Source organism: Alligator mississippiensis, chromosome 7 (genome assembly GCF_030867095.1).
Source record: "Alligator mississippiensis isolate rAllMis1 chromosome 7, rAllMis1, whole genome shotgun sequence".
Classification (NCBI taxonomy): Eukaryota; Metazoa; Chordata; order Crocodylia; family Alligatoridae; genus Alligator; species Alligator mississippiensis.
Window position 1 is genome coordinate 20,947,624 of NC_081830.1, and position 15,207 is coordinate 20,962,830.

The 15,207-nt window shown below is 42.0% G+C and overlaps 1 protein-coding gene across 1 annotated transcript in view; it reads left to right on the forward strand.

Annotated features, from left to right (window-relative positions):
• KCNU1 (potassium calcium-activated channel subfamily U member 1) overlaps positions 1-15,207 on the forward strand; it is a 74,600-nt gene that overhangs the window by 17,480 nt on the left and 41,913 nt on the right. The window contains exons 11-19 of the mRNA XM_059731813.1: positions 1,323-1,428; positions 2,510-2,592; positions 3,116-3,185; positions 3,615-3,770; positions 6,072-6,184; positions 6,307-6,375; positions 9,218-9,304; positions 9,430-9,530; positions 14,570-14,669. Coding sequence (XP_059587796.1) covers positions 1,323-1,428; positions 2,510-2,592; positions 3,116-3,185; positions 3,615-3,770; positions 6,072-6,184; positions 6,307-6,375; positions 9,218-9,304; positions 9,430-9,530; positions 14,570-14,669 — 885 coding nt within the window. The remainder of the gene's footprint in view (positions 1-1,322; positions 1,429-2,509; positions 2,593-3,115; positions 3,186-3,614; positions 3,771-6,071; positions 6,185-6,306; positions 6,376-9,217; positions 9,305-9,429; positions 9,531-14,569; positions 14,670-15,207) is intronic.

Genomic DNA, 15,207 nt, shown 5'->3' on the forward strand with positions numbered 1-15,207 from the left:
TGCTGGCTCCTACCCTGGGGGTCTTTAAGAAGCAGCTTGATGCCTACCTGACTGAGATCAATTGAGCCCAGTTTTCCTCCTGCCGAGGCAGGGGGTTGGACTTGAAGATCTACAAGGTCTCTTTCGACCCTATGTCAGGCATTTCAAATGCATTATCCCCACAAATACCATCTTCTGCTTGGCTAAGGTCATTGAACAGGTTTCTAAAAGAAGAACCTTCGGAGGTGGAAACCTAAATGGGAGTGGGAAGATGATTTTACTTTGGCAAGAGGTGTTGGAGAAATCGGTGGTGAGCCAGTGATGGAGACAGCAGTTTTAAGGAGTTACTGGATTGGAGAAGCTGTAGGAATGAGCCACACAAATGATTCAAGGACTGCAAAATAATGCTTTAAATTGACAACTCAGTCTAAGTGCCTTGTCAGATAGAAGATTAAGAATTGATTTGATTATAGTGCATTACTACCTGCTATACTGCCCCCGTGGAGTTAGTTAAGTCCTTTTTAATCTGGCAGAGAGAGGCATAACAAGAAGCAATGGCTGGAATTTAAAGCCAGGCGAATTCAAATGAAAAGGAAGGCATACATTGTTAACTTTGAGGGAGCTTAATAATTCCACCAAGAAAACTACCAAGGGAAGTGGTAAATTCTCCATCTATTGCTGTCTTCAACTCTTAGTTAAAAAACTCCTGTGGAAAATATTTTAATCAAACATAATTTATTGTGCTCAGTAACGAATAACTCGACAATATGCTATGGTGTAGCACCTATGGAAGCTTCGGGTGGGTGTTTTAAAAGGTATTTCTCGCCTTGAAGTCTATGAGTTTGAGAGGGGCAAAACACATTTTCATTTGGAATACTGGTTAAAAAAAAGTCTGTCCATGAAGTAAGAATATAGCAACTAGGTTTAAGATGAGGAAGGTAGGTGAAGTGTTGTATGGCGTGAAGAGAAATGATTCCAACTTCTTGCAAAGGGTGGGATCAGTCCCTTGCTTTCTATTTCACATGCTTTAGCACAAGGGGGCTAGGGTTGGTCTGTGCTCATTTTAGTAGAAAGGCTCATTTAAAAAGAATACCATTCTCATTGCAATTACAAAAAGAAAGAGAGAAAATCCAGGGAACATTTCCATGGTTGTTAAGCTTTACAAAGGTTTGTTTTTATTGCAGTCTAAATGATGCACCTTCACTGACCTGTCAAGGTCCCATTAGGTTGATTTTTATTTTATTTTTTTAAATGGCAAATGGTATTGTTGAGAAGACTGTGAACATAAGTATTAGCACTTGAAGAGCTTTTCTCTTCTCTTCCGTATTTTCTTCAATGCATAGATCTCTTCCTAGCCTGGAGCTGGAAGCTGTATTCAATTGCTATTCACCCTACACCACTTTCTTCCATGGTTCTGCACTGAACGATGAAGATCTGAAGCGAGTTCAGGTAAAGACTCCCTTTTCTGTCTGCCCTTTTCATTTCATGACCCATAGTTTTGTGTCTCCTGCTAGAAGCTCCTTCCAGCCAAATGTTTAGATTTGGCTTGCCTATACTCGCACTGAGCAGACTACTTCTCAAGGAGCCCCATTTATTTCAGAGGAATACTTTGTAGAATTATATCCCTTTCAACACAAGTATGATTGTAGGAATCTGTTACTAAATGTCTGTCTGCCTAGTGGAATAAGAAGTGCAAAGATGGAAAGGGAAAAATAAATGCCACAACCAAATTGCGATCTTTTTGCTTTTAAGAGGCATGAATAAAATTCCATGAAATGTAGCAGTTTTGGAAATTGGCTTTAAATTACTGGTTTTAAACCTTTGAGAATCTTGTTGATGGTTAGAAACAGCACTTAAAAAATCAGCAGTTTGAGTCATGTTTGTTTCTCGTTCGGTTTGACTGGAAAATAGGAAGTGTATTTAGGAGGCACATTTTTTTCTTAACATTGCAGCCTCTCGGTAAAATATCCTAATGAAGGAAGAGGGAAGGAATCTAGTTTATTAGTCTTTAAAAGTATATGTAAATAACTAGTCTGAATCCTGGGCCAGTCTTTTCTGGGTGTTGGCCTGTGTGAAATGCATTTGGTAGGCCTCCCTCCAGTTCCTGAAGGACAAATGAAATGAACCTGCATTGGCAGTCTCACTGGCAAAGCCAAAAAGTGATCAGGTGATGGAAACTGAGCTCTCCTAGCCTGCTGTAACGTTTGAATATTTTTGGCAATTCGCTGTTGGGGGAGATTTCAGTGCTGCTGCTTGTTCTAAGAATAGAAGCGGTGAATTTATCACCTTTTACCATTTTGACAGTGCAAATCTGCATCCTGCTCTGTATGGGTTGCTTGAATGGAGCCTGTAGGCTCCTGAATCTTAGGGGGTGATTCAGTCTTGCATGCCAGTCCAAAACAGTACAGTTAGGATGGGCCTAGGCGTGTTTTAAACCAAAGACACGTGCCATAAAATCAGCTAGTACAGAGGACTGTTGTGCTTCATACAGAATTTAACCCCAATTCTGCTTTTCTTTCCTGGGAAATAGATGGGATCTGCAAATGCATGTCTGATCCTTGCAGACATTTGTTCTTCAGAACCTTACACTGAAGACACTTCCAATATTATGAGGTAGGGCCAAATCTCCCAATGAATGTTTCCTTTCTTTGGCTGGCTGAAACTAACACCTGCAAGAAATGGGTTCATCTCTCTCCTCGCTCTCTTTTTTTTCTGGCAGGAGAACACTAAGGCTACCTGACTGTTTTTCCATATTAAATGTCAGGTCTTATGCAAGACAAGGGAGGCAACTGGCAGCAGTTTGGTCGCTGCAATCACAAAGACTCGTGTTCTTGCTTTCTCGCATGCATGCACAATGTTGGAGCTCTCAAAGAGTCATACTCCTTTATCTGGAGCAAACTGTGGTATGCTTTACAAGCATACTACCGTGTGCAGTAGTTGCATGAGCTCTCTCATGCTAAGCAAGGTTGGGCTGGGTCAGTACTTGAATGGGCAACTCCTGGGGTGCGTGGGGGAGCTGTATGTGATGCTGGTGATTCAATAGGTAGGAGCTCTTCCTTAGAAGCAGTACAATTTGTATGCAGATTCAATGACTTGGCAAATAAATCAAGAGGTATATATGTTTTTTTTCTCACAGGGTGCTCTCTATCAAGAATCACTATCCAAACACCAGAGTCATCATACAGATAATCCAGTCACATAACAAGGTAGCACAGTAATCCCTGTGGTTTGTCTGTATGTCCGTCAGTCATACTCAATGTCCAGGGTAAGGCCATGGCCTCAGTGATGTTAGTGTTAAAGCTTCCTTTGGCTTCAACAGGGCCAAGATTAAATCCTATTTATCTTGCTTCTTCAGTTAGAGATCTAGAGTCTCCTTATAACTAAACAATAAATGATCAGAATGGACTTTTCTCCTACTTCCTATTGACTGCTGTCAAATATTGATCGAAATTTAAGATTCAGGTTTTTGTGCTGCTTAACTGCACATAGTAAACCATACTCTTAGAGAAACATAAAGCAATTCTTTTCCCAAACCTATTTTGCATTGAAAACTGAAGAAAAGTTTATTTTTCAGGGTCATGGTAAGCCTGCCTAACATTATCTGCCCTTGTTTTTGCTTTCTTATCTGGAGACAGGTATACCTGCCAAACATCCCCAACTGGGACTGGAGAATAGGGGACAGCATCATCTGTTTTGCCGAACTAAAACTTGGATTTATAGCACAAAGTTGCTTGGTTCCAGGCCTGTCCACCCTCCTAACCAGTTTGTTTGTGAGGAAGGAGAGTGCTGAGGTAAATGTTTTGCTTGTCCAAGTAGTGCAAATGCTGCCTCATGGAATTTTATCGAAAATGTATGCATGTATCTGAAATGCTAGTTTGAGTCAAAACTCTGCATGGGTATTTTCAGTCTTGCCTTGTCCATACTGTGTCTTAGATTGGCAGAGCAGATGCGGTAACCCAAGGGACAATTTTTAATCAAAGAGTTTACTCAGTACTAGGGCAAACAAGGTTCTTTGGGTAAAGGTGATACCTTTTATTAGACCAACTAAATAGTTGGAAAAATTGTTCTTTGCAATTCAGGCACACACCTGTCTGCAGTATTAGGGAGTGCTTGTAGACATGCAGGGACGTGCTGCTCTGATGCACTGTAATTATGGCACGTTGGAGCAGACTCGATGAATCAAGTCTGCTGGAGCATGTTAATTAGCACACTCCCAAGCCCCTGCACCTTGTATATTCGGTGTCCCTGTGCTTCAAAAATGGCAGCCTGGGTGCTTTTAACTAAAGCTTGTCCAGCGAGCTTTAGTTAAAGCGCCCCTGCCATCATTTTGAAGTGCAGGACGCTGAATATGCAAGACTCCCAGGCACCTTTGGATTTGAACTGTTGTCAATGAGCCGAGGTATGAGCGAACTTTTCCTTCTTTGTTTCCTGTGAGGTTAATAACCTGCTTTGCACACTTTAGGATCCTCTTGTATTTATTTATTTTCTGTCTGTTTTATTCTTTCAAAGCACCTTTTGGAGAGGGACATTGCAAGGTCTCTAAACTGTTTAGGCCTTTAAATTAGAATGTAATTGGGACTCACCTGAGTCATGGAACTTGTGATGTCTCTCTGCAAAGGGGTCAGTCTGAATTTAGCCTCCTTCCATCTCCTATTCCTGATCTGTCCCTATTAAAGAATGAAGTTGATAAGCAACATATTAACTTTTCAATACAAAAAATGGCTCTGCAGTTCTTGCAGCCAATGTCACAAGATGTAATAAAAAGATAAAAATAAAAAAAAAAAGCTGGTAGGCATTAAGTTGTCTGAATAAGCCACATGTTTCCTAGTGCTTGAGTATGCTTTTACTATCACCTAGTGGCCAGCTGAGTTGCCTTCCCTGAGTAGACTCTGCAGGAATTTTTAATTTCCCGGTGTTGACGATTAAAATAGTAGATAGACCATTATGCTGTCCCTTCTGACTTATGGGATTTTTCATTCATAGGATGTATTTAAGCAAAACTAAATGAATGGACTGTGATATAAATACAGAGCTTATCTATACACTGGAGGGGTCATTTTCTAGACCCCGTCAGAACTTGAAGTAGCAGGGCTTGCTGGTCACCGCTGACCAGAACTGGGGGAATGGAGAATACCAAATTAAAAAGAAACCAACCCTGACCTTTTTATCAAAAAACAGGCCTTTCAACACCATTCTGTTTCTCCTGAGTCCTGGAAAGCTTTAGAGCCTTTGCCTTGGTTGCAAATTGAAAACAAATTTCCAGATCCTGCAAGTTGTCATGCAACGAGTTGTCCTTCTCTGGTTAGCTTTAGTTGTTCTGCTATAACCGAATAATGTCACTAAATAGAGTTTTAGGTGTGCAGTTTTTCTACAGTGGACACAGCTACACTGGAATCAAACCTCTTGTAACAGGATAGATATTCTTTTAAGGGAGGCAGACAAAATAGACCTTGCTTAAGCATTTACTTCTATGCAAAATGACTGCAAGGTGGGTACAAAAATTCTTTCTACCTACTTTGCAGAGCTGGATGGATCAAGTTGCACAATGATGGTGAGTCCAGCACTTGAGAATATATTCTCTAGAACAGAGAACTATTTTCACATGTTTTCCTACCCATCCTCTTGACTGCAGAATAGGATTTTAGTTATGGCAATTTATATATGATTATAATAATTATATGCAATTAATAATATACTTTTGAGAAGAAAGCAGCCCTAAATAAGGCAGATAGTTAGGAAAATCGTATTGCAAATTAAAAGAATGTTTTGCTTTAAAGTAATGAGACTGAGGCTTTGTATTTTATTTTATCAGTACATGACTGTCGTCTTTGTTGGTTATGATGATAAACTATATTCTCTTTAATGATTATATAAGTGTGAAGCATTCAAGTGAGGTATGGATTAGTCTGGCTCATTATTTATATATGGTGTGCTTTTTTTGCTACAGCAGCTAATTGGGGTCCTTCCATCTCTAGTAACTGCAAGGGTGGTTGTATCAGTGCCATGTGGCCAGCCCAGACTTGTGTGACATGGAGTCATCTGGTGCATTCGCTTTCATAACAACGTATTTTCTTCATGGTCATTTGTTTTAGGTAAAGAGAAAAAGCATGAGGCACAGGAATGTTTTGAAAGGCAGTGCCTATCAAGTGATGACTTACAAGCTCTCCAATGATTTTGTAGGCATGTCTTTTCCAGAGGTTTGCCGGTAGGTAGAGCAGACTTGATTATTCTTCCCCATCCCCCATGTGCCTCTCAGGCTGCTTTTTACAGTGAGGACATGTCCAGGTATCTCTTTGTGACTGTAAATCTGGCCTGTTCTTTCCCTAGGTTGTGCTTTGTGAAGCTGAACCTTGTGCTGTTTGCTGTCGAGTTCAGGTTTGGCATTCATGGGAACAGGTTAGTGTTGTTGGTGGGACACTTTTTTTTTTTAACAAGAACTCATCCAAGTAGCGGCTATTCCCCAGGACTTTGAAGAACACTTGCTCCTGGGCAAAGGGCCAATGCAAGGCTTATTCACCACTTGCTTCCCACTTTTGCCATATGTACCAGACTTAAGTGAGACATAGGCCTGGGGCAGTGCAGTGGAAAGGAACAAATTTCACCCAATATAATTAGTTTCTTCCCCTCCCTGTTCCCATAAAGATGACCAGCCAGAAAGGCAGATGTACCTTGGTATTTACTGTCCATCCCAATATTTTTACTGATGTGACTGCCCTTCCCTAGAGAGCTTTTTAAGCTGTTTCTGCATGTGCAAATCCCTTCTCCGTCACCCAGGAGAAGCAGACACTGAAGTAAAGGGCACATTTAACTTCCAGCTGATTTCAGGGCAGCTGAGAGTAGTCAGCTCTGGGGCTGGCCACAAATCAAGCATTCCATTTAATGAAAAGTGTCAAGGCTTGGGAATTGGTTTCATTTTACATTGGAATAATAGTGAGGATTTTTTCCCCCAGGGAGAGACAGAAACCCAGGCCAGAGCACCCAAGCACCCCATGGTTAGGGCTGTACTGTGTGGGATATGGGGAACCCAGCACAGGTCCCTGCTTTGCCTAATTTTGGAGCGGGGATTAAAACTTCAGACTTCCCCTACTTAAGTGTGTGCCATGATCGTTGTGCTGTACATGCAGGAGCTTCACATCTCAACATTGCTTCCCAGGCCTGAAAAATATTTCTAAACAAAACTGGCATTTACCAACAGAAAACACATATTGTTAAAAACAAAACAAAACAAAAAAACCCTCCCAACCACGAGCTCCTCACAACACTCTTTGGACTCAGGCTTCAAACAACTCATAGTTTTCCCCAGATTGAGAAAGTTTGCAAAACCCTTTGTATCAAAATGTGATTTTCGATGCATAGCACACTTAAACAGTAATGTCTGACTTCATGGCCTGTTCTGTGCCAGTATGAGACCATTGTGCCACGTAATGCGGTACCAACAATTGCTGAGAGAGTCGGCAATATGAAAGCAGAAAGTTGTGGCGGGCCTTATTTCACTGTCTTAGTTGCAGTCTCACAAGCAAATTCCGTATAGTTCCCCTTGATTTGGAGAGATCAAGCTCATTCTGCAACTATTTCTGTCCATTCCTAATGGAAATACTTCCTTGGATTTTAACCATAGAAGGTACTAAGGTTCCTAAACTCCATAAAACCTTGTCATAAAAGTATGATCTATCAATGCTGACAACAGAACTTGCTTCATTCTGAAGCTGATGTGGTCCAGAGCCAGATAACACTCTCTCTGTTCCAGTGATGAAATACAAGACCCCTTAATGGGAAAGCTGGAACCAGTTCATAAACAGGGAATAAGCAAGCGGTGTACAACATGGAAAACCTTGCAAAATTATCCTGAGAGTGGCAGGTTATTGCATACAATATGTATAAATATTTGCTTCTATAAATGAAGTAGCCCCTTTGGGAAAGATCCTCAGAATATGGAATAGAAACAGAGAAAAACAGAATAATGGGTGATAGGACAGTGAACTGGCTTGGGATATTTGGGTTATGGTCTCCACAGACCCTGAGCATTCATCAGGCTGAATGAAGCCAAGGCATGCTAACCAATGGAAATCAGACCCTGGATGAATCTCTTGTTGTGGGTATTTTGGCGGGGTATGTTAGAACAAAGGGAATGAGGAAAATGATGACGAGATGGAAAATAAGAAGAAGCTTCTCGGGGCAGAAGCGATCTTTTTGTTCTGCATGTGTGCTCTCCTTCACGCACAAGGTGACTGTGTTCAATGTCATTCAAGTTCAATGACTCGGGCTTCTAAATGCTACCACAATGCTAATGCTACTGCTAATACTATTACTCCTACTAATGCAGTTAATAGGTGAGTGTCCTTTATTTCTCCATTAGCAAATGTGTGACTAAACAGAAGGCAGCAGAAGGGAGGTCTCGTCTTTCTTTTGTAGGAGGAATAGGAAACGGTTAATATTTTTTACTAGAGTTGCCTGCTCCAATTGCACTGCCAACATCCATTAAAACTGGGCTGAGATCACTAGGATATTCAGATACAACTGGTACATCTAGCAGTAGAGCAGGACTACCCAGGTGTACCTGACAAATTTAGTAACACTGCAGTGGGATTCAACCTAGTTGTACTTTAATAGGAAGAGCAGCACAGCAGGTATATTCTCAGCAAAAGTACCTGGGATGTTCATTAGAAAAACAGGTGTCTTTTCCCTAGACATAACAGGCCTGTTCAATACCACAGCAGGCGCACCAAGCCTGCACATTCCTAATACATTTAGCAGCACAGCAGGTATGCTTTAACGGGAAATATTTGGCATCTTCAGCAAAACGTTGGGTGCACCTGGTTATATCTGGAGTATTCAGCAGCTGAAGACACACAACAAATTAATCCCTTAAAATAAGCAGTTTAAATAGTTTTGTAGTATGAAAAAGCCTGTGTTCTATCAACTTTAGAGTCATAAACAGTCGTAAAAAAACTGAAAGACTGCTGACATCATAAAATAGGCTGGTCTTGTGAATTGGGACCTAGGAGATCTGGGTTTGTGTTTCTACCCCTGTCAGAGCCTTCCCAAGTCAGTCCCCTGCGCCTTGGTCCTTTATGTATAAAAGAGTGCTAATAACACTTACTGCCTCACAAATGTGTGCAAGAAGGGGCTGTTGTGATAATTTAAGCTGACCTCAGAGGTAACAAAGGTTAAAAAAATTCAGCCACTAAATAGACAATAATGTGATTTTTTTGTTTGTTTGTTTGTTACTGTTTCCCAGTATCCTAATCAACCCGTCTGCAAAGATAATGCTCCATCGAAATGTAATGGGCTTTTTTATTGCCAAATCCATGGCAGAAGTCAAAAGGTAACCTTTCAAATCAAAAAGTTCTGGACAAGCAAACTTTTGGAGAGCAAACAAATGCATTTGAAACATTTCCTTCCCTCTGCTAATTTTAATCCAATTTCTCCCTCTATTCTGTTATGATCCAGGGCGCATTTTTACTGTAAAGCCTGCCATAGTGATATTGATAATCCAAAACTGATTGAAAAATGTCATTGTAGAAGCAAACTTCGGAGGAGAACCATTACAGGTAATCTTCCTATAAATTTAAGCATCAGTTAGAATGAGAGGATGGCGTAGAAATCTGGGCATCAGTTACGATGTACCTACCTGCAACAGCTCAGGTATGACTTGCCTACCTGCCCACTACTCCCCTGGCTGCCATGGAAATATGGGCTTGAACGCAGCCTTTTATCCTTATGAAATAATATACTGAGTTCCACGCAGGTAATTGTGTGTGGATCTTTCAGATGACACTTCAGAAAACCTTGCAATCCTGTCTACTTTGACTGAATATTACAGGTTTCTATAGCTTATAGTGATAGGAGTCAAACTGCAAAAAAAAAAAAAAGGATTCTCCTCTGCTGCCTCTGAGTTAGCACAAACTTGATGCCCTTTAGTCCCAGAGCTGAACTCTAAGGTACTTCCATCCCATTGGTGCTGCATGCATACAGTTTGTGAACTGCTTGGTATTCAAGGCTCTCTGGGGCCAGAGTTGATAGTTTCATATAACTTCAAAGTTGTTAGGGGCTGGAAGGGACCTTACAGATCATTGGGTCTAGCCTCCCCTGCACTTGGGCAGGAAAGACCGCTGGGATCAGATGACCCAGCAAGATGAGCAGCAAGATGCTTTTTGAAGATTGCCAGGGTGGATGTCTGTACCACCTCTGGGGGTATCCTGTTCCAACAGTGGTACAAAGGTGGTCCTTAGTTTGTAACTGGTAACTACTCGGACAAAACTTCGATTGAAAACAGAAGGAACAAAGCCCGAGTAAAAGAAGCCAAATACACTGAGGAAGGCTGTCAGGATATGGCCTATATAATATCATCATAAGGATATGAACTAATAAACACAAGGCCAGCAAAGATAGACTTGAGTTTGTGCCAGGATATATTACAAGTGGTAAGCACTTTATGTTAAAAATGTAGAAAGTTTGGATTAAGTGGGGGGAAAATGCCTAATCGTAGTAACATCAACCCAAGAGTAGAATGGCTCATTCCTTCCTCGCCCCAGATTTCATTTCCTATAGCTCTTGAGTCTGAAAAAGGGCTATATGGCCTGACAGATCTAAATTAAGAGCTGAAATCTAACCCAGACCACAGTGAGCATCTCTGTGCTCATCCCTCATTAACACCCTTCTAGATTCATAGCGTTTAAGGCTATAGGAGGTGCCGTTTTATCATTAAGCCTCATGGCCTGTATGTAACTGGCTACTAAAAACCATGCAGTTTCTTTCGCTGACCTGAATAACCTGTGCATGACTGAAGCAGAACTTGTCATGGCAGCATGAAGTGGGAGATTGGGGAACAGAAATGCCTTTTCCCCCTCAAAAAGTGGTTTCCTTTGAGCAATGCTGAAATCTGCTGATCAGGCAGCACACCCTGCTTCCGAACAGATAGATGGAAATGTTCAAAGTCTCCTCCTAGGAGATTTGAGCCAAGCTAGTCATTAGATATAGCAAAAGATGTATTTCTAAACCTCCTCATCTGTTTTTACCTTGTCTACCACTGTACCTCTTACATATGGTGCTTTGTGCCACACGCACGCGTGCGCACGCACACACACAGTCACTCTGTGTATGTGTACATTATATAACATTTCCTTTCAACAGTAGATGGCAGCCAAGCCCCATTATTAAATATCTGACTGAGGCACACAGGGCTCAGAGAAAGGCTAAACCCATTCAGAGAGTTGCACTGTCAGGCCAAGTGAACAAACGCATATGCACTGACACCTGGAGGACTCCGTATAGTAATATCATTTACAACAAGAAACTATTGCCTATTTTCAGTCCTGTGTACAGATCAACATAGATGCCACTAAGGCTCCCCAAAGCCAGCTACCTCCCAGAACAGAGGATCCCATAAATTGCACACATATCTTTAAGAGTTAGCAGCCAACAGATGGCGAGACAGTGATACCACAGGAGCTCTACACCTGATTGTTTTTCCTTCTCTTTAGCGTATGATCTTAGATGATCGGATTTTAAAAGGACAAGACAGGCTTATAATATAAATGTATAGTCATAAAAGGCAATTGTTTGCAAAGCTGCAGCTCCACGCCAGTTATACTGCAGAGAGAGCAGTTACCTTAGGCAGATAAGAAGTGTTGCCAGACGTGAAACCTTGCCATCAGTTTCTCTGTAGGATTTTGGATGTATTGGAGCAAAACACTGGTTAATTATAAGTGCTTTGGTTCATGCCAGAAAAGGGAATGTCACTTAAACAGTATGTGTCACCCTGGCCTGGATGCCTCCAGTACCACTATGAGCCAAAATGAATTAAGGAGTGGTGGATGAGATCCCCAACTAGTGTTAAATCAGTGTGTCTCCAGTGTCTTCCATTAAACCAGGCTGATTTTAAGATGGGTAAGAATTAGGTTTATTGTCATGAATCGAAAAACTGTTTCAGGACACTAAAAGAATTGGACTTCAGTAAAAGGAGCCAAGAGACTTTGCCTTCTACGTGCTATAAAGTGCCATCATTTAACTGAAGTATGTATGGCAGCAAAAGGGAAAGACATTCTGTTAAAGTAAAAGACGAGGGCTATTCCTGCTTTAGCTTCAAGATAACAGAACCTGGCCAAAAACGTCTCTTGCCATCTGATGTTGCCATGATTTTCAGACATCCTGAAAGAAACCAGACTGAAGCCACTTGAGACAGGTATATTATGTTCAGGGAATGAGTACAGGGCCGAAAGCTTTGCCCATGCTTCATCTTGCCCAAATGCTTTGGCTCTGACCCAGAGTAACCATCTTTAGTGGTCAGAGGGGAATTCAACCTTCAATGTTTTTTCCCATTTTGGCCGCTTTGAGTGTCAACAAGAGAAGCAATCACTGCCAGCAGAAAAAAAACGAAAGATGGATCAAAGGAGAAAAATGTTACTGAGAATAAGGGCAGGGGTGAGACCTCCCAAGGTTTGAAGGATTCAGCTTGTTCATAGCATTTTCTCCGGGCCTCATTCAGGTGTTGCCCTTCACCTGGATGCAACCCCCCCCCCCCTCCCCCCCCGACTGGGAGTTTGCAGGTGCTTTATTCCCCCTCTAGCTGACCTAGCTTGCAGTGCGTGTTCAAGGTTTGAGGCTGTGTTACTTGGGCCGGTAATCCACCCACTTTGCTATGAGGAATGTGAGCCATATTAATGAAGTGATGATCATCCATCTTTGACTTCCCACAATTCCTCCCATGTGCCCAGATGCCCAAATAAATACTCCCACCATTCAGTGGGAAAGACTCGCCTATTAACTCGGCTGACTGCACGTGACATTTCCTCCGAAAGTCCTAGTGACACATGGTGAGGGCAGGGCCAGCAAAGACAGTAACCCAGGTAGGGCTTTGCAGTATAGATACTCATACCTGGGCTAGTCTAAAGTTGGTGCTGATCACTTGAGTTAACTCTGCAGTAAAGACATACCCAAAGTCAATGGGACTTGGCTTGTAAGTGGAATAGGGCTGGATTTGATGTCTAGTTGCTTATAGATGCAATAAGGGCAAGTGGGATTTTCAAAACCTCTTCATTTTCAATAGCACCACATAGCTATCTGCACTTTTAGGCACCTACATTTTTTAAATTCTGCCCTTTTGGTGTTTTTGGAAATCCCAACCTAGATGCTCAGCAGGCAAAGATGAACATTAATGCTGTTGAAGTTAATGGAGGGCTGACCCTTTTGGAAGACCCTCTGGCCTCCTTTGCTTGAGGTGAGGCAGAAAGTTTGCAGCAGATCCAGATCTCCTGAGTTAACATTAAGTGCCCTCACTATAAGACAGTCATTCCTCAAGCTCACAATGGGATCTCAGAAGCTTAGTTGTCTCAGCTCAGGGGGATATTTTTAGATTTACCCTCCATTGCTTAGCTTACAAAACCATTACTAAACTTGACCTCTCAAAGAGATTGACAGCAACATGTCATGTCTTTGGATCATTTTCCATCCTGTACTGCCACCACCACCCTAAAATGGGATTGCAAAGGGAGCTATCTTGTTACCAGGAGTAAATGCACCTGCATTTAGCATACCTGTGTGGGTGCAATTACTGTTTGTCAAAGTCAACAAATCGCCTATTCAAAAAGATGTCTCTTCTGTGCCAGGAAAATGTGTAGGCTCATTAGATGTTTCATCTGGATGAGCATAGTTTGGAAATAGTTACAAAATGAGAAGGAAACAAAAAGCATGTGAGAGGGTTCAGCTGTCAGTCTGTGTGATGAAGAGATATGTGGGTCTGAATGCCTCTCCAGTCCAAGTTCCCCCACATGCACATTGGACCTGTTTGGGCATATATGACATGGAGATCTTTGCTCCTTCTCCTGTCAGACTCTTGACAGGGGTAGGGATGAGATTAAGAAGGCAGGAGACAAGGCAGACACAAGGCTGAGGAGTTTGAGAAGCTGTGAGCCACATAATGAGGTCTGTACACAGTTCTTGTGTAATTAGATACAGATGGATACCAACTACTTCAGAAAAACCCACTGGGTGCCTCTGCATCTTTAGCTGTCTACATTTTCTTTAAAAGCTGGTCCTCTTTAACTTAGGAGCAGGAAGAACTTCTGGAATTCACCTTGGGAATTAGCCCTTTTAGGTGCATGGTGATTTCCAGATACCATTTGTCCAGCAAAGAAAAGCACTTAAGGCACGGCAGAGGTCTGATGTAATTTGGTGGTAGCTGGCTTGGAGTCTGGCTTAGTGTGGGATACCTGGGAGGTGAGGTCATCTGTTTTGTGGGACAAATTGGCAATTTTTATTGGGTTTTACTTTGAGCATTTGGGGTCATTTGAACCTTTTAAAAAACCTACAGAAATGTTCATGTTAATCCCCTTTCAGAATGAGTCCATGGTTGGTCTAACTACATAATATTAGCTCTGCATGATGCTGTCAGGTTCCTACTAGGCCTAAGGTACCGACATTATAATGCTGCACTGCCTTGCTGTGTTTGGCTCAGCAATTACTCAAAGCCCCTTTGTCAGGCATTTTTGAAGCCCCCACAAAACTCTTTTTGGCACTTGCAACCAGAATATAAATATATTTGAGGGTTATACAAAAGGTAGCAAATTCCTTTTCATTGCCTTTGTTTCAGAAAAGCTGAAAGCCCGCCGAGAAACTCTGTGCGTTCCAGACCAGGACCCGGTAAAGTCAAGGTCTCTTGGGGTTCTTCCTCCTTCAAGTTATGCTGCCAGGTAAGAAATGTAAGAGTGTGTGTGTGCGCGCGCACGTGCATATTAGACAGGGATGTCCTGGTCTTGCTGCACTGAGAATTCGGGATATGCGGAAGGCAGGGTAAGTCTGTCTCCTTTTGAAATAGGTTCAAAGGGTTTTTACTTCTAAGTCCCATGCCATTGTCACTGGTTTTGTTTGCAGTGCATAGTTTGTCCTGATTAAGTGAAGAGCTTTACAAAGCAATCTCCACCTTGCACATATAGCTCCTCAGCCCTTCAGCCCACACCCAATGTACAGGTTTAATCCTTTAAAATGCAGAGAGGACCTCTAAGATGCTGAGTGTTCAAATGCCTTCCAACTTCAGTGGGAATGGATGGCGTTCAGCTTCTCGCAGGGCTGTTCAGCACTTTGCAAACATGATCTCCCAAGTCAGAGGGTGAGTTCTCTGACATTTAAAACATTTAAAACATGGAGACCCAAATGTGCAGGAGTAAGTATGGGCTTTGCAGCATGCCTGGAAAATGAGCAAACCTGGACTTCAGCAACATATGGAGGAAG